Source organism: Pleurodeles waltl, chromosome 5 (genome assembly GCF_031143425.1).
Source record: "Pleurodeles waltl isolate 20211129_DDA chromosome 5, aPleWal1.hap1.20221129, whole genome shotgun sequence".
Classification (NCBI taxonomy): Eukaryota; Metazoa; Chordata; class Amphibia; order Caudata; family Salamandridae; genus Pleurodeles; species Pleurodeles waltl.
Genome location: NC_090444.1, coordinates 218,080,503 through 218,099,130, shown reverse-complemented (window position 1 = coordinate 218,099,130; position 18,628 = coordinate 218,080,503). Strand labels below are relative to the sequence as shown.

General features: G+C 43.9%; 1 protein-coding gene across 1 annotated transcript in view; it reads right to left on the bottom strand.

The window, feature by feature from the left end:
* Positions 1-17,546, bottom strand: part of LOC138295564 (serine/threonine-protein kinase Nek2-like) — a 142,791-nt gene extending 125,245 nt beyond the window's left edge. The window contains exon 1 of the mRNA XM_069233933.1: positions 17,353-17,546. Coding sequence (XP_069090034.1) covers positions 17,353-17,448 — 96 coding nt within the window. The 5' untranslated portion in view covers positions 17,449-17,546. The remainder of the gene's footprint in view (positions 1-17,352) is intronic.
* Positions 17,547-18,628: the final 1,082 nt, after the last annotated feature.

The window sequence follows — 18,628 nt, the reverse complement described above, 5'->3', positions numbered from 1 at the left end:
CAATTAACATAATTTAAACCTCTAATCAGTCTTAATTGATTTGAGATACAACATAGATGCCTCCAAAGTTGGGATAGGCTATCTGCAGGATAAAGGTCTTACTAAAATCTGGAGAAGAATGGGGCTAGTAGTGAGAGCCTGTTTAAGCAGTCAAAAGGCTTCTTGGACCTTTAGAGAGGGATTTTCAATTTCCTGCTTGGTCGTTCCAGTCTTTAAAAGGTCTGTCAGGGGTCCTGCAATATTAGTATATAGGAATAAAGCTCCGATCATAGCCAAGAAGACCTCGGAAGGCTTGTACTTTTTTTTTTTTTGTCCTACGTAGGCTTGTACTATTTTTTGTCCTAGGTAAGGGGGCTATCTGGAATAGCTTGTACCTTTTCTTGTTGTGGCTCTATCAATCTGTTTCCTAAGGTATACCCTAGATACTTGACCTTATTATAACCAACCTTGAATTTCTTTGCATTAATCTGCAAATGAGTGTGCTGTAATTTAAGTAAAAGGTCACGAATATGGGAGAGGTGTTGTTCCCAGGTCGGGCTACAAATGACAATATCATCAAAATCGGCAGAGGAATAAGCCTTTTTCGGTAGGAGTGTATTCATTAGTCTCTTAAACGTGGCTGTGGACCCTTTGAGACCAAATGGGAGTACTGTAAATTCAAATAATTCATCCTGAGTGGAGAAAGCGGTCTTTTCCGGGTGTTACTTCCAAAGGTGAACATGCCAATACCTTTTAGAAAGATCTATGGTGGTTATGTATTTGGCCTCTTCTAATTTTTCAATTAACTCATCGATCCTGGGTTGGGGATAGGCCGCAGACTTTAAAACACTATTGACACCCTGGTTGTCAATACAAAAATCGGATTGAATCATCGGGTTTTGGGACGAGTACAATAGGCGACAAGCAACTGCTTTGAGAGTGTTGGATGACGCTCATTTGTAGCATAGCAGCTATCTCTTGAAGGATTGCTTCTCTTCTAGCGGCTGGGACTCTAGATGGTTTTTGCTTGATAACAACCCCGGGTGGAGTAGAAATGCTGTGTTCAGTCAGATGCGTATATCTTAGAAGGTCAGAAAATAAGGGGGAAAAAAAGGTTGAAGCACCAGGAGGAGGGTCCCTCTTTATTCTTTGGTTAATCTATCATTTATGACTAATTGGTCTAGGAAGATGGTTGAAAGGGAAGGGGCCCTATAATGTCCATCCCTACACACTCAAAAGGTTTTCCAATGAAAGGAAGAAGTTGCAAGGGTCCCAGAGGTGGTTGATCAGGGGTTTTTCTCTGGCACACTTCACATTCCTGACATTTTTTATAGAGGCAAAAAAACCTACCCAATAGAAGTGTTGTAAGACCATCTGGGTGGTCTTCTGTGCCCCTGTATGTCCGGACAGCAAGTGTGAATGAACGAAACACAGGATCTGCTCCCGGAACTCACAAGGGGGCTAATAGTTGAGGTTAATTTCCCCTCTTCTCTACTCTGTATAATAACCCCTTTATTATAAAGGAAAAGAGGATATGATGGATGGGGATTGCTTTGATTTGCTAGGGCTATCTGCCAAGCATTTTGCAGAATTGTGTCAATTACTTGCGTTTGTCTGAAATGTCTATCAAGTGTCCAAGGTTCCAAAGTAAGAAGCGTGTTTTGCGACCGTATTTGGTCTTCGACTGATTCTTTAGAGTTTAAATTGGCTACAAACACCCCTATGAAATCTGGATTATTGAGACAGAGTATCATGTCTTCGAGATCACATAAAACACTGACTTCCAGATCGAAAGCTTGCCCGGTTATTGTGGTAACAGATACCCCAGCTAATGGATAGCTTTGGACAGCCCCGTGGACAAATCTAATATTGACCTTCTGCCCTGGGAGAATCTGAGAGGGTTTAACTAGGTCTTCCCGTACTACGGATTGTTAACATCCTGAATCCAACAAGGTAGTGACTCTACAACAGTTCAGTATTAGACTTACACAGAACCAAAAGGCCATACAAGACGCTTTGTGGGGCATAATTAACCTCCATGGGTTCCTCTGTATTCTTTTTATGGGGACATATTCGAGCAACATGCCCCACTCTCCACAGTGGAAACAGTGAGGTCCCCTTGACACTACGTGTTCAGGTTTGATACTTTTTCTTTCTGTAGATTCAGTGGCAGTTTTATTTTGGTTTTTCCCTCTGGAAGGTAGAGATGCTTCGACTGTTTCTTTCTACTTTCCATGGGTATAGATCATGGGTACCCACAAACTTTTTCTCGGGTGCCAAAATTGCAGTATGGTTTGCAGCCGAGGGCCGCACTGAAGTGACAGCGGGGGGTGGGGGGCTTATAGGGGCAGATGTGGAGACGTAATGGAAACCTATAAGATAATGGCCACTGTACGTAAACGGAGGAGGGCCGCGGGAGCATTCGCAAAGAAGCCACTATTGCGTATGCTCCCGTGGCCCTCTTCTATGTTTATGTACCGCGGCCATTATCGTATGGCGTTTGTCCGACGTGTCCGCGGGCCGCCAATGTAGGTCCGTGGGGCCGCTGGCGGCCCGCGGGCCGTACTTTGACTACCACGGGTATAGATGAACATGTTACTTACCTTCGGTAATGAGGTATCTGGTAGAGACTATCTAGCTGCAGATTCCTTACCTTTGAATTCCCTGGCGTCAGCTTCGAATCCAGAATTTTTTCTGAGCAGTACCCTGCGCGCGCGCCGTCGTTCGGATCCGCGTGCGCCGACCAGCTCCAGGTGCCTCGTCAGCGGCGTTGGAGCCATCTATGAAGTCACGGTTGTCTGTATAGACACCGTCTCAGCGCGTGTACGTCAGTTCTTTTCCACAACTTCCCACGCCAGAAGCGCAGAGTCATGGAAGAACCAACCATTATGCATTTTACCTCTTTGACTGTTTGGAGTAAAAATACTTTCATGCCTATAAGAAAGGCAAAAAATGCCAAGATCAAAAATATACATAAATACATATCGTCATTAAATATTATATATATACATATACACACATATATATACACACACACACACACACACACACACACACACATATACACACACACCTATATATACACATGAGAAAGATTTCCCCAGAGCGGGGAGGCTTGGGCGGGTGTAAGGAATCTGCAGCTAGAGTCTCTACCAGATACCTCGTTACCGAAGGTAAGTAACTTGTTCATCTGATAGAGACTTCTAGCTGCAGCTTCCTTACCTTAGAACAGATACCCAAGCTATAACCCATGGCGGTGGGTCTGAAGGAGATTTTGTATTATTTTTTTATTTTTAATACTAGGAAGTCCTGCAAGACAGAACGGGCAAAATGCCCCTCTCTTCTCACCTGGCTATCCAGGCAGTAGTGTTTCGCAAACATGTGCAAAAAAGCCCACGTTGCAGCCTGACAGATGTCCACCACCGGTACGCCATGTGCTAATGCAGTGGTAGCAGCTTTCCCCCTAGTAGAATGAGTTCTCAAGCCCTCGGGAGGCTGCTTCTTTGCCAAAGCGTAGCATGTTTTTATACAGAGAACGACCCAGCGCAAAATGGATCGTTTCTGCACTGCCCGACCCTTCTTCGCACCAACGTACCCCACAAAGAGTTGGTCGTTCACCCGGAACTCTTTAGTGCGGTCAAGGTAGAACGATAACGCTCTTTTTGGGTCCAGTCGATGGAGACGCTCCTCTTCCTTAGAGGGATGCGGTGGTGCAAAGAAGGTGGGCAGGGTGATATTTTGACCCAGATGGAAAGGGGTCACCACCTTGGGGAGGAAAGAGGCACGAGTTCTGAGAACTACTTTTTCAGGAAAGATTGTGAGATATGGCGGTTTTGATGACAAAGCCTGTAGCTCACTAACTCTTCTGGCAGATGTAATTGCCACCAAAAAGGCTGTCTTAATAGTGAGCAGCCGGAGGACAATTATGCAAGGGCTCAAAGGGAGCACACATAAGGAAGGTAAGGACCAAATTAAGATCCCACTGGGGCATAAGGAAAGGCACAGGCGGGAATAGATGTACAAGCCCTTTCAAAAAGCTCTGTACTATAGGTGATTTAAACAGAGATGGTTGATGGGGCAACTGAAGAAAAGCAGAGAAGGCTGCAAGATAGCCCTTGAGAGTCCCCAAGGAGGAACCCTACTGGGCGAGAGACAAAATAAACAAAAAGGATGTTAGACAGAGAAGAAGAAAGAGGATCAATAGACCTCTCTGTACAATATGAAAAAAAAACCTTTCCAACGGCAGGCGTAGATCGACTTAGTAGAGGGACGCCTGGCTGCCAGAATGACATCACAGACCTCGGGAGGGAGGTCGTAAACCATCAACTGTCGCCGCTCAATCTCCATGCATGAAGGCGCAGAGTTGACAGGTTCAGGTGGAGAACCTTTGCCTGCTGCAGCGACAGAAGATTCTCCCAAAGAGGCTGGCCTGATTGGAGGACAGATGCTCATTTTGAGAAGCTCTGGATACCAAACTCTCCGTGCCCAATCCGGAGCCACTAGGATTACTTGGGTCCGGTCATTCTTGATATTTTTGAGAACTCTGGGCAGAAGTGGTATAGGTGGTTAAGGCGTACAGGAGGCCTGAACTCCACTCGCGATGAAAAGCGTCACCTAGCGATAGCCCCCTTGGAAACTCCAATGCGCAAAACTGCTGAAATTGCGCGTTCTCCGTGGAGGCGAACAGATCTAACCAAGGCTCTCCCCTCTGCTGAAAGAGTCCTTGCACCACCTCTGGATGGAGACACCATTTGTGATCCTCTAAGCATTTTCGGCTGAGTTTGTCTCTCTGGCGTTCAGAGAACCTGCCAGGTGTTGAACCACCAGGGTCATGCCCTGCTGTTCCAGCCATGTCCAGAGACGTAAAGCCTCTTGACAAAGGGTCCACGACCCCACACCGCCCTGCTTGTTGCAATACCACATTGCGGTAGTGTCGTCCATGAACACCTGCACCACCTTCCCTTCCACAACAGGAAGAAATGCTTTTAATGCTAGCCGGATCGCCCGAAGCTCCAACAAGTTGATGTGGAGCCCGGATTCCACCGGAGACCAGTGACCTCTGATCTCCACCTCCCCCAGATGGCCGCCCCATCCCAGAAGTGACGCATCTGTCACTACCGTTAGATCTGGTTGGGGAAGAGAGAGGGGGGTCTGCCTCTGACCCAATCGCAGTTCACTAACCACCACTGCAGATCTTTTGCAGTCCTCTCCGAGATCTGAACCACGTCTGTAAGATTTCCCTGATGCTGTGCCCATTGGAACTTCAGGTCCCACTACAGAGCCCTCATGCGCCATCTGGCATGCTTGACCAACAGGATGCAGGAAGCCATGAGTCCCAGCAGCCTCAGAGTCTGTCTCACCGAGATCCAGGATAGAGGCCGAAACATCGGAATCATAACCTGAATATCCTGAACCCGCTGATCGGGAGGATAAGCCCGATACTGCACTGTGTCCAAAACAGCTCCAAAGAAAGATAGCTTCTGAGAGGGAGTCAGGTGGGACTTCGGCACATTTATAGTGAACCCCAGCGAATGCAAGAGGTCTGCCGTCGTCTGGGGGTGGATGACGAGAGCCTGGGGCGTAGGAGCCTTCAACAGCCAATCGTCTAGGTAGGGGAAGACTGAAATCCCTGGCCTGCGCAAATGAGCTGCCACCACAGCCATCACCTTTGTGAACACCCGAGGGGCACTGGTGAGACCGAATGGAAGCACAGTAAACTGAAAGTGCTTGTGGCCCACCTTGAACCGCAGGTAACGCCTGTGGCTTGGCAGGATAGGAATATGGAAATATGCATCCTGCAAATCCAACGCTACCATCCAGTCTCCTTTGTCTAGGGCAGACAAAACCTGAGCAAGAGTGAGCATCTTAAATTGCTCCTTCTTGCGGAAGAGATCGACGTCCCTTAAATCCATGATAGGGCAATCGTGGTCCTTCTCCAGGCACCAAAGACAAACTCGGTGCGGATCAGTCACCGACATGGTGCGATGACACGCACCACACGGCTTGAATCCTGTCTCTCTCAAAGACATGACTCCAAACAGTCAAAAAAAGCATTGACAAACCGTTGAAGCAGGGTAGCTCTTTCCAGAACTGCGCTTAACCTCCGCAGAAGGAAAAGAACTGACGTACGCGCGCCGAGACGGCGTCTATATAGACAACCGTGACGGCATAGACGGCTCCAACGACGCACGCGGATCCGAACGACAGCGCGCGCGCAGGGTACTGCTAAAAAAAAAAAACTCCGGATTCGAAACTGACGCCAGGGAATTCTAAGGTAAGGAAGCTGCAGCTAGAAGTCTATCAGATGGGGTTGTGCGTGAGAAAACGGAGGCCATCTCGACAGCCTGTTCCACTGTAAGATTTGTACGATGTCTTAGCCACCCCTGGGTAGCTAAAGATAAGGCCTCTAGGAACTGCTTGAGATATATTCCATTCATTATTTCCTCTTTGGTGCTTTCCATGGACTGTAACTATTTGTTCACAGCCATTTTTTGTTTGAAAAACAAGGATTTAGGATCATCTCCAGGCGACCCTTTTTCTTTGCAGAATTTGAACCCATAAGATTCTGCATCCATGCCCAAATGGTCCAAAACAACAGACTTAATTTCAGCATATGGGGTGTTACCATGAGAACTGCCAACTTGGTTGGTTGCTTGAACTTCCCCTGTCAATAGTGGGGCTGGAAATAAAGGCCATTTGTTGTGTAGCCAGGCACAAGCTCTTGCATTTATATTAAATTTTGAACAAGAGGCATCAGGGTCTTCTCCAGTTATGTATTTCTGTAAAGCCACACCCAAACTGATTGGGTTGGGGGTACATGCAATAGAGAGGCTGGTAGTAAGCTGGTGCTCGTCATCAGCTACCCTATGAAGGCTCTTGCCATGTGATTTCAAGGCATGCCTAATTGACCCTATCCACTTTAGAGGAGTCCAACTGTTGTTCTAGGGCCCATTCAAGTTTCTTCTGGCCCATACTAATTGATATATTACTCCTCCCATTATGTGTCAATGGCCATTTGCCTGCATTCGCCACCATGTGTTGTATGAGTGGGGTATGTTTAACATGACATTATCCCTTTGTTAATGCTTTCGCCATTTATTTCATATTTTTAGCAAGCCCAGAGGAAGAATTGCTGGTCGCCCACCTTCTCTCTCATTTAGCATGCCACAGTCGGGCCACAGGTACAGTCTAGTTTAGCCACGCTCCTCGTGGCGCGTGATGGGACGCTTCACCCTTGGACCTCTGGTTTCTCTGGGTTTTTCGGTACTCCGGAAACATGTTCTGCCTGTTTTTCCAACAGTGCATTCTCATCCGTGTTGGATCCTTCTCATCCGGCTCTCCTGCTCCAACTTCAGACTGACTCAGTTATTGATTTCCCTACTCCCTGCGGGTTGGCTTTCCTCTTCCCTGCCGCTTCGAGTTTTAAATTGTTCTAGTTCCTCAACGACCTCACTGGTTGTTGGAGTTGTGCTATCATTGGTTATAGAGTGGCCCACGTGAGTCCCAGTTGAGTTGCAATTAAAAAGACTACGGTCATTAACTGCGAGTGACGGGGTTCCATATTGTTCCCATTCACAGGGACGAAAATAGATTTTCTTTTCCGGTCTACCCCCATCAGACTGCATTCTTGGGGCAGAATGTAAACAGAGGACAGAAGAGTCAACTGGCATGATGTTTTATTGAGTTGCCATGGTATGTAATTTTCCTCCACCTCATCTATTCCCTCACCACTTGCTTCTACCAGACACCTCCTTAAACTCTCATTCTCACATCAACTATAAACATGCTCTGTAGGCAGTCAGTAACCGCACAGCCTAGGTTGCGAGGGCAACAGCCACGGAACAAAAAAAAAAAAAAAGGGGGTTCAATTTGAGTGCCCCCAGAAATCATAGTCCTGTTCTGTTCTGATGTCTACACAACCAGTAAACAAAAAGATGTGTATGGTTGTAGAGTTCACTGGGAAAAACATGTATGTACAGAAACTCACAAGGGAAGGGTTGCACAGCTTTACAAAGCCACATAAAGGAATTTCATAAAGATCAGGATGTAGACTAGTGTAAACATCATTCACAGTTTGAAAACGAATTGATATCCAAATTAAAGAGGGAGGTACTATGGATTGATACAAACAGGAAAAAAATATATATCAGAATGCAGGACATATTGCTACATCCAAACAGTTGCCATTTTTCCAAAAATTACAGACATCCTGTTTCACTTTGAATTCCTATACCATGCATATCATACACTGATAAATCTACATTAAGTTGCTCCAGAGTTACAAGTCCTGTAGCCAGGTCTGCTCTGCCGGGATGGGGCCCTGCAGCCACATTAACACCTGCAGTCTTTTTGTTGAAGTTGAACAGCTCTTTCTTCAAGAGAAATCACACTCAAGAACACTAGGAGACCATTGATACATGTTAAAGATTCATTTAAAAATATATATATATTTTTTTTTTTAAGGAAATAAAAGCAAAATCATATCTTAGTGCACTGAAAAGTTACGCAATAAAGCCAAATAGAATGGTACTGCAATTATGACCTCAAGTTGTCACTTACTAAGCTAATCTTAGCACCAAACTTGGGTTCCAGGCGGTCCACAGGATAGCGCTATGAACAATTAAGTCTTTACATGTCATACCATGACAATGTCTTCTGCACTAAGTCAGGCTGATAAGCTCAGCAAGTGAAAGCTGAATGCCTCCCAGCATCCTTCAGAAAGTGCGGGCGATAAGATTTAGTCTGTGTTCACCATGTATGGAAAAACGTCTCTGACCCTTCATACCCTGTGCTGAGTCTATGACATTATTTAGTCGCTGTTGAAACTCAAGATAAACAATTAGCAGAAAACAGCCTGGTGCCCCTTTGCTGGTTTTTATTCCTTGAAACTGCGTTCTTTGAACAACAGGAAACAGCTATCAGCTTTACAAAGAACTTTATCAACTATTATTTATTTAGAACAAAATAGAAAGCTCAGGCTAAATACTGTGAATATATTGAGCAGGCTTGATAAACCTGCTGCAAAGAAAAAGCAACATTAAACAAATGTGCATTATATACCAATCCTGCACTTTCACTTTTAAATCATTAATGGATAAAGTAAAAGAAGAATACCAGGAAGAGAAAAAGCATAATAACACTCACCAATCAACTACTGCATTGTGATGTAAGTGTTCTTTAAAGGCGCAAGTCTTCAGCTCAGTCCTACATTGGAGCAGAGGGGGGTGGTCCAGATTAAAAAACAAAAAAGTGATGTTCAAGATCATGGAGGAATAGATATAGAAATCTGTTGCCTTTTTTGTTCTCTCATTTTGACCGGTGTAGTCAATCAAATCAAAAGCTTTAGTGAGGGACGAAATCTCTGAAGGAGAAGTTTTTCGCCTTTTCTCTGAAGGCCCACTATGAGCACTGTCCTTAAACTCAAAATTGGATGAGAGATCCTCTCCAGCATCATTCTCATCACTGTCTGTCATGGAGTTCAACAATATTATGTTGTAATATCACCAAAATTCTGAAACCAGTAGTTGCCCTCCTCGGAAGTCAAGGAGCGAGACGCATCTTCTATCCGGACGACTTTCTGATTATGGCCCAAGACAAGAAATGTATTTTGCTTCATCTTTCCTTTTGCAGAGACCTCCTAACAAGTCTAGGTTTTCTAATAAAGCGAGAAAAATAATCTTTCATTCCTTCCGAGACGCTCGAATTTTGGGGTTTCATGATAGATACCAACAAAGCCATCATTCAGTTATCCCAATCCAAGGTGGACCTCATAAAAAAGGAAGTTCGCCATGCACTCTCTACCTCTATGTTCTCTCTGTTCAATAGCTCATCTAGTAGGTACCCCCGCCCCTTTCTTCGATCCAAACTTTATTTCCAAGACCTCTACAGAGGTTAAACATTCACCACATATGCAGAGGTCTGGCTTATTCAGACCTGGTGTCTCTAGATTCAAACTCCATAGAAGAACTCGCCTGGTGACGGACTCATTTAGATGCCTGGAATGGGAGAACAATTTTCTCTGTCGCCCCAGATCTCATCTTAGAATCAGATAGAAGTTGGACAGGTTGGGGCGCAAGATGTGGTAATCTTGCAACTGGAAGTACATAGTCCACCCAGGCGTCATCACTGCACATCAATTGTTTAGTGATGCTTGCAGGTTCCTTTGCCATCCAATCCTTTTTTCAAAGACAGTAAAATGCGCAGTTCTTCAGATTGGATAACCTTTCAGCTGTAAGGTACATCAATTGCCTGGGAGGAACGAGATCCAGATCTCGGGCAACATTAGCCAAGAGTCTTTGGGAATTTTGGCTTCCGAGAAACATTTTAGTCAGAGCAGAATATCTCCTTGGCGAACTGAACACGGAAGCAGACTGGTTCTTCAGACATTTAAACGACTCAAGCGATTGGAAGCTTCATCCTTCAGTCTTCTTTCTTCAGTCTTTGGCATCATGTCAATAGACCTGTTTGCTTCAGGTACTAATACCCAACTTCCCTCCTTTTTCAGTTGGAGACCAGATCCTTTGGCTATTGCCACAGATTTTTTTCTCCAAACATGGCCTCAAACCCTCTTGTATGCTTTCCCTCCCTTCCTCTTCATTGTTCGAGTTCTAGCTCAGGTTCACAGACAATAATCATCCCTAATACTAGTTACACCTTTCTGGCAATCTCAAAGTTGGTTCCCAACTCTACTGGAGCTAACCTCAGACTTTCCAATACTCATCCCCCCTTTTCCCTGAGCTACACCTTGATCTGCAGGGATTCGGACACAACCCGATTCTGGACTGTTCCCTGTATCTGGTAGCTTGGAGGATATCAGGGCTTCCTGGAGAAACCCAGGAACTTTGGGAGTTGCTATCCAGTTCATCCAATAATCCTGGGCTCCCAGGACAGCAAAAGTTTACAAAATCAGCCTGGCTGGCATGGTGTGGCTGGTGTTTGGAAAGGGATTCTGATCCCTTTTCAGCAAATGTCACATTGGTGGTAAACCTTCTAGCTTCCCTTGCTGCCCAAGGCAAAGCTTATAGAACAGTCAATACTTATAGATCTGCAGTTTCATCAGAATACGTCAGGGTGGACGGAAGACCCATCGGAGAACACCTTTTGTTATGTCTGTTGAAGGGAGTACGTTTTGCCAAACCTCCTAGTCCTAAATACAGCACTATGTGGGATGTTAATCTAGTTTTACACCTTTTTCTCTGATGGCCAGATAATGATGAATTCTCTTAAACACCTATCTTCAAAATTAATCATGTTGCTATGTTTGGTTTCTATCATACGTGTATCCAATGTTAAAGCTCTTGATGTATCCTCTTTAGGTGTCGATTTTCAAGTACACAGATGTACTAAAACGAACCCGTTAGCTGTACACTATCCCGATTTCCCTTCTCAACCAAAATTGTTTATTGGTAATTGCTTAAAGTGTTATGTTTCACGCACTGCAGATCTTCAAAGTCAATCCTCTTTCCAACTCTTGATATCTTTTCTGAAACCACACAAACCAGTTTCTTCCCCTACTTTAGCTAGATTGTAGTGAATCCTAGTTTGTTTTAATGGGATAACAGGAGTTAGCTTAGCCTCTGGCCTGCAGACTTGTGCCCCCGTCACCTAGTGACTTTTAACCTACTTAGCTTGCTCTGTCTTAGCCCATTTAATGCTTCTAAAATGGCTGCCTTGTTTATAGTTAGGCCACTTGTTATGCTTTGCATTATCAGTGTCACCGCGCTAAGGCATGAAGATCAAGCAACAAAGACAAACAAACAGTAGGTGTTCACACTTAGGGATTTTCCCTCTCTATACTTTCGAGGGATTGTTTATATTAATTGCTGTCCCAAGCATGTCTGTTATCTATTGTTTGGGAACCCACCTACGTCAGGGGTCCTTGTAGATCTGTATAAATACATCTCACTTTAGACAGATAATCAGAGGGATTCCGACCAGAGGGCATCGCTGATATTGATGCTGCAGTCATCTTGACGCTGACCCAGTCTTCGTGTCCCTGCGGAGTCTGAGATACAGTCCTCATTCCAAGGTAACAAGGGTCGGGGGCTCCTCTCATGGACATGGCATTGGCAAGTTAGGTTTAGCAAACCCAGCTCTCCTTTAGTTAGGAGGTTAGGCCTCTCACATTAGGCTATTAGGGCATATTACATCGCGTATGTCTTTTCTATACATTGCAAGATGGTGGGGGTCTTTGTAATAATGAATCTTGTCTTCACAATTCTGTTCCTTGCATTATTCATTATCCTAATCATTGTAGCCCATGCAACTTATCGCAAATTGCAGTTATGTTAAATAAAAACTATTAAAAACTTTACTGTATCTTTGTCATTGCCTGTGTTTGTATGAGACATGATATATCGGTGAGAAAGGGGTAATCTCTGTTTAACCACGACACTCCCTGAGATGTCTTATTCTCAAATCCATGCGTAAATGCTGCCACAAATCACCTTTTACTATTGTGTTTCTGGTAAAGTGCTGCTAGTGAGCCGGTAAGGTTAGGACAACAGTTGCGACTCGTAGGATAGGCATAGTCGCCTACAAACAAAAGTACTGTCATCCATTAACCAGCAGTCTTGCTCAGAGCAAGAGTCCAAAACTATGACAAGATAGGTGGAATGGGTTATGTCACTGGTGGGGATTTCCAATCCTTCCTTTGGGGCATTTCAGTTTGTTGGTTTTTTTTTGGCTGCTGTTAAATTAAAGCAAGGAAAAAAAAAAAAGCATATGAGCCTCCATGTCTTTAATAAGAAGATCTAGCCTTTCAGACACCAGGGCTAGGAAAATCTTAATTGTGATGGCCTTTTTTCCAGCTGCACTTATGTGAAAACTGATTTTAATAAGAAAAGGCAATAAATATGAAAAAAGTGGAAACAAAGTGAAAAAGTAACGCACTCCACCACCAATCCTCAATGCTTGCTTATTAGTTAGTATGGGTTCCAATACAACATAATCCAATGACAAAGTGTTCACAATGGTTTCAGTAGTCCGCTCAGGTCTCTGACACTGGGAGTAATGTAGAGCAACAGAGAGTTTAATTCTCCAACTTCTACACAAACTGGTACAATCAGTTGATCTACATACTTTAATGATGAATAAGTTACCTTGTCTTTTTACTCTGTGGTGAACCTCTTCTAAAACATGACACCTTTAAGTTGGAAGTGTGTAAAACAAAATATTACTTTCCTCGATTGAAAACTATTGAAGCGCTTAGGGTAATTTACTTAGGTGCTATCTAGCTAGCATACTTTAGGCTTGACGGTCACTGATAAATGGGCACCTTTTGTGTAATCAATATTCATAAATGGTTTGCCGTTTAAATACCCAAGTAAATTCAAGCAAATTTAAGGCAGCAGGATTAACGTGTGCAACAGGTCTCAATGGTCCACAGTGACCTGCCTACCTGTTTGGAAATGACAGCTCTGTGCTTTCTTATAGAATCTGACAGCAAGTTAGCAAAAAATATAAATATCCAGAAGAGGTTTAAGTATTAAATTAAATAAATATTAAGAGGCTTGATGATATTAAAAATGTAATTCTTATTCAAGTACCAAATTGAAATGTGTTCTATTAGTATTAACTTAGAATCCTGTCAGTAGATGTTCACAATGTTGTCAGGCCTTGATGGGCTTATCAATAAATTCATTGAAGCAAGCCCACCCCAAATGGGCAACTGTTTTCTTGCAGCCAATGTTCACTTGTTGTGACAAAAATTACACATTTCCTGGTTTGTCGAAAGATAGACTTTTGGCTCATTCACGATTCTGAGCATGGAAGCTTAGTGCTCTACGAATAGACACAGAAGAAAAATACCAGTACCTTGGAGTATGGCTATCTAATGCCGGTAAAATAATACACCAGGCAACACCACTAAGGATAAAGGCAGAGAGAACCACTTACGCTTTAGGTGAACTCTATTGCCGGCTCCAACCACCTACATCCAAATCAATTAGGAGAGTTATAAAAGCAAAACTTCTACCCACTATTACTTATGGCCATTTAGCATACCCAGGCAGGATAACAAAAACTCTGGAGAAATATCAAACGAGAGCATACAAAAGGATCTTTCAAATCCCTAAATTCACTAGACATGCAGGTATACGCTTAGAATTTAACACAACAAATATGGATATAATTTGTAAAATGGACATAAGCTATTTCATGCTGTCTCCAGGGCCAATACTGATAATTTGAGGGGTTCGCTGAAAGTAATCTTTGAAGATGTTTCCAGCAGCTGGGCCACCTCTCTCAGGCAGGCAGAGGGTCTTTTTGATCTAGTCCCACATATTCATCGGATCCCCTAATATCGAAGGCCTGCTTGAAAAAGATACTGAAAGATCACGGCACGCAAATCTCCAGAGAAAAGGATATTGCCATAATCGGGGAAATCAGGGGGGCAGGGGGTTTAGTTGAGTCGTATAGCGTCGCTAACCTTCAGCCATATATGACAGCAGCCCTTGGAGCTTGAACTTTCCTAAGTATTCTACATATGCGCCTCCTAACATTACTGGCGTGGGAATTTAGATACAGTTGGAAAACAATGTGGCGGCATTCTCAGGAATGCATTCTATGTAATTATCACACTGAATCAATTAGTCATTTAATATGCTGTTGCCCGGGTTTGACCTCAGAGGCATCGACTTTTAAAACCTATTTTTCTGAAATATGGTCTACGGACATGTAAAGAAGCAGTTAGATATATATTTACTGCAGAGATTCCCATGGAGCTGGCCTGTCTTGGGAAATTCTTCATCAGCGCGAGCCCATCAACTTACAGAAACTAAAAAGCGGGAGGCAGCACCTAAAGCCACATTGCTAACCAAGTGGCTGACGCATCCCCCCAAATGTTGACTATGAGTAGTCTCAAAAAGGGCATTTGTGTGCTCCATCGCCACTTACATATGAGACCCATAACAGACCCTGAACATTAGTACACCACCACAGGGGGTAGGACCCAAATGGAGGTGGATCATGCATTGTAGGATATTTTTATCTCCGTTTTAACAGTCTTCTAGTGATTTTTATATACACTGTCATAGATTTGCTTTACTTTTTGATATTTTCAAGACACTTTTTTCAGGCATTAATGTTATGTGTATGCTTATAATAATTTTATTTATATTGTGTAGGCTTGCACACTCCATACACATTGGGGCGACTCCTACATAATTCACTCTAAAAAGCTTTCACAAGCGCACACAGATTTTAACAGATGCTGGGGATCATTCTTGTGTAATAAGTAACTAACATGCATCGTAAGATGTGCTACGTTATATTTTTAAAGATAATCTACATTCCATTTAGTATTCTATAATGACAACCAAGTTCAGTGACATAAGTCTACTCTAGTCCAAGAGAACTTAAGGTAATGGCACAACGATAGATGTCGTGAAGGATACAGCGATTCACTATGTAGTGTAATTTTAGCTTGGTCGCTATTTTACTGTATTTTCTACTATTGTGATCTTTGCAAAGGTTTCAAATAATCATGCAAATAAAGATTCATTCATACTCAATGAACAGGACACTTATTGGTGCTTCATAAGCACTCATTGAAGCATATATACCTATACTGCAAACAAAGTTACAATTACTGGGAATTCTGAATGCCCTGCTAAAGGGGATTGCATAAGACCTGGGTACAGATACAACTGACAACAATGCAAATTACTCACAACAATACAACTTACTCACAAAGACGCATCTTTGCCCCATCGTTGTATTTATAGCTTGCTGATTTGCCCGGAGCCTCAGGCTGTTTGTTCCATCCCAGTTGTATTAGCGGGGAGGCTTTTCAATTGCCAGTTCCATGCTGACATTAGTACCTTTTTGGACTACGTACCACACTGAAAAAGCTCAAAGGTGAACGATTCAAGAACGAAACACATGATAAATGGAACATATTTGAATGCATTCCACTTCACCGCAAATGATTCCTCGGTGAATTAATAAGCTTGCTGTTTCTTTAGACAAAACGTTTTCGCTTTAATCAACCTGTTTTAATGGCAGTGCCACAACACTATTGGAAGCTAAGAGCAAAAGCCTCCTTGTGGACCAAAAGCACTTACTGGTCTTGGGAGATATCGCTGCCAACATTCATGACAAAGACGTAAACAGCTTATACCCAACAAATGATTTGATGGAGAGGTAGACTGTACTGTAGTAGCGTTTAAAAAAAAAAAAAAAAGGGCAATGTCGAGTAAAATTATTTCTGAAACGTTTGATGTTTTCATGATGCACGGAGTCTGAACGAATGAATTAAAAAAGTTGCAGGTGAAAGGAGTTTGAGACATTTAGAAATGCAATACTGTGAACTAATTATTCCACATTTTCATGAGATGCCATTTCCTTTTACTTGGATGCAGTTTGAGGTGTCTGTTCATCTTGGGGCTCAGGTGACTATTAGGGTTCGGCCCTTACTATACCGTTATGGATGAAATGAGTCTGGCTGAACCTGTCGCAGAAGTCTGCAGTCTATGACGTGTATGGATATGTAGTGAAAGGCGTGGTGTGTTTCGGTTCCTCATGGCCCTAACTAACGAGCAAACAATGCAGACAAACACCTCTATCTCTTGAAGCCCGTACTGCGCCAATTCACGACCTTGCCAAAACGTCATTTATTATCCAACACGGTGGTACAGAAAAACATAGTACAAATATTTAAGTGAACTCGGGAACGTGCTCTATAATTCTGAAGACACCAGAAACAACTGCAGCCAGGGGCGAATCAAACGCACCCTGCCAAAACCGACTCCGACTTGCCCAAACACACTGTGGCTGCAAAAAGGCTCCTGCGCCACAGTCACAGAAGGATCTCAAGTAAGGAACATGGGCCCAATTGGAATACAATGAAGCAAACCTTGCTTTCCAGAATTTTATTGCATTTTTTTTTTATCAGAAACACTGCAAAGCTGCTGAGCTGACCAAGCTGCGGCATACCACCGTGATACAAGAAGCTAAACACAATGGAAACCAAGCACTCGCTGTGCAATGGGGAAACGAACATCAAAGATTATTGACTACAAGGGAACACACGAAACACGCACCGTCGCCCACACACCCTGTAGCACTCACTAACCCCCGCTTCAGAAATGCTCGGTTCCAAACCAACAAAGAAACTGTTATTAATTTTACTACATATCCTCCGCTCAAATCAACTCATACCGCACTCAGATTTCCCTATACTAATTCACCACTAATACTTTTCGGGTTCCGAAAAGCGCTTCGATGTCTCGTCAGGGGGGTAACAAGCGCCGAGTATATAACTACAATTACTAAAGGCAGCCGAATCACAGACGGACTCATCCTCGCGCTGCCTCTCTGCCCCACCAGCCGGAGAGCCCGTGTGCACCCCCGGTCTCACCGCGCCCACCTCACCTTGCCGTCCGCTTTCCTCATCACCTTCTTGCACTTCCCGTACGACCCACTCCCCACGGTGTGGAGCTCCTGGTAATCCTCCAGTCGGGAAGGCATGGCTAAGGGGCGATACAAACACGCTCTCCACGTAGGTAACCTGCGAAGCGACGGTAACCAGCAAAGCAACCTTCAAAACTGCGCCGCCTCTGGGGCGCGCGTCTGATTGGACGATGACCGTGCGGCTCACGACTCTCTGATTGGAGGGGCCGAGGTAAACAAGGAAGGTCGCTAGGCTGAGGAGAACGCCGCGCGACGAAGCGCGCGCGCCCCCAGAGTCCAAGCCCCTAAACCACAGCTGGACGCTACGCCCATTTTGCCCCACCTCGTCCTGTAGACGCCTTTCCATAGAAATTAAAGAAAGACTTACATAGAGGTTCCTGCTTGTGCCCGACAAGATTTTATTTTGTTTTGCAGTTATATAGCGCTAAATCGACTCAAGGGGTTTGGAATACTTTACAAGATCACCAGGGATATTACACGATGTCATATACATTTTTGAGACATGGGGAGATTAAATGATTTGCCCAGCATCACAGACCTTTGAGATAACGGTAGGACTCGAACTTGGTTCCCCAGTTCTACAGCAGGCAGCTCTGGCCATACCGCCACATTAATTCGTGATAACAGGGGGATGGGTGTTAATGCAACATTCCTTCTTAAAAGGGGGTAGTTTAAGGAGAAGAGACTTCTGGAATACCGATTAGCGCATGAGATTTCCAGGTTCTCCGTTAGCTGTGGGAGTGAAGAGGAGTAGAGTGCTTTGTGTGTGATGAAGGCCATTATACATTGGCTCTCACCTGTATAGGAAGCCATTGAACGAGCAAGCGTAGAGTACGGGTGTTGTGATACAATTTATTGTGATATGTTAGAAAGTGTGCTGCTGAGTGTAAACTGCTCTGAAAAGTCCTAAGTGGATCTTAGGGATGCCTGATAGGAGAACGATTCTGGAGGGCAAGGGGCCTGGGCAACCGATTTTAGGTCCTATCATTTAATGTGTTTTTTCACAAAGGTGTAGGCAGTGTAGTCTGTTAGCGTGCCTGACCTTATTTGGTTATTTATCATTAGTTTATAAGGGGGCGCATTAGAGGTTCGATGGACCTTTTGACTGCGCTTAGAGTAGTTCCCACCATAAGACTCAGTAACAATACAAATCAATACCAATAACAATCAATAACATCAACAATCTTGGGAGTCAGTCATTTCCACTCACCATGACCTCACAGCCATGAATAACCAC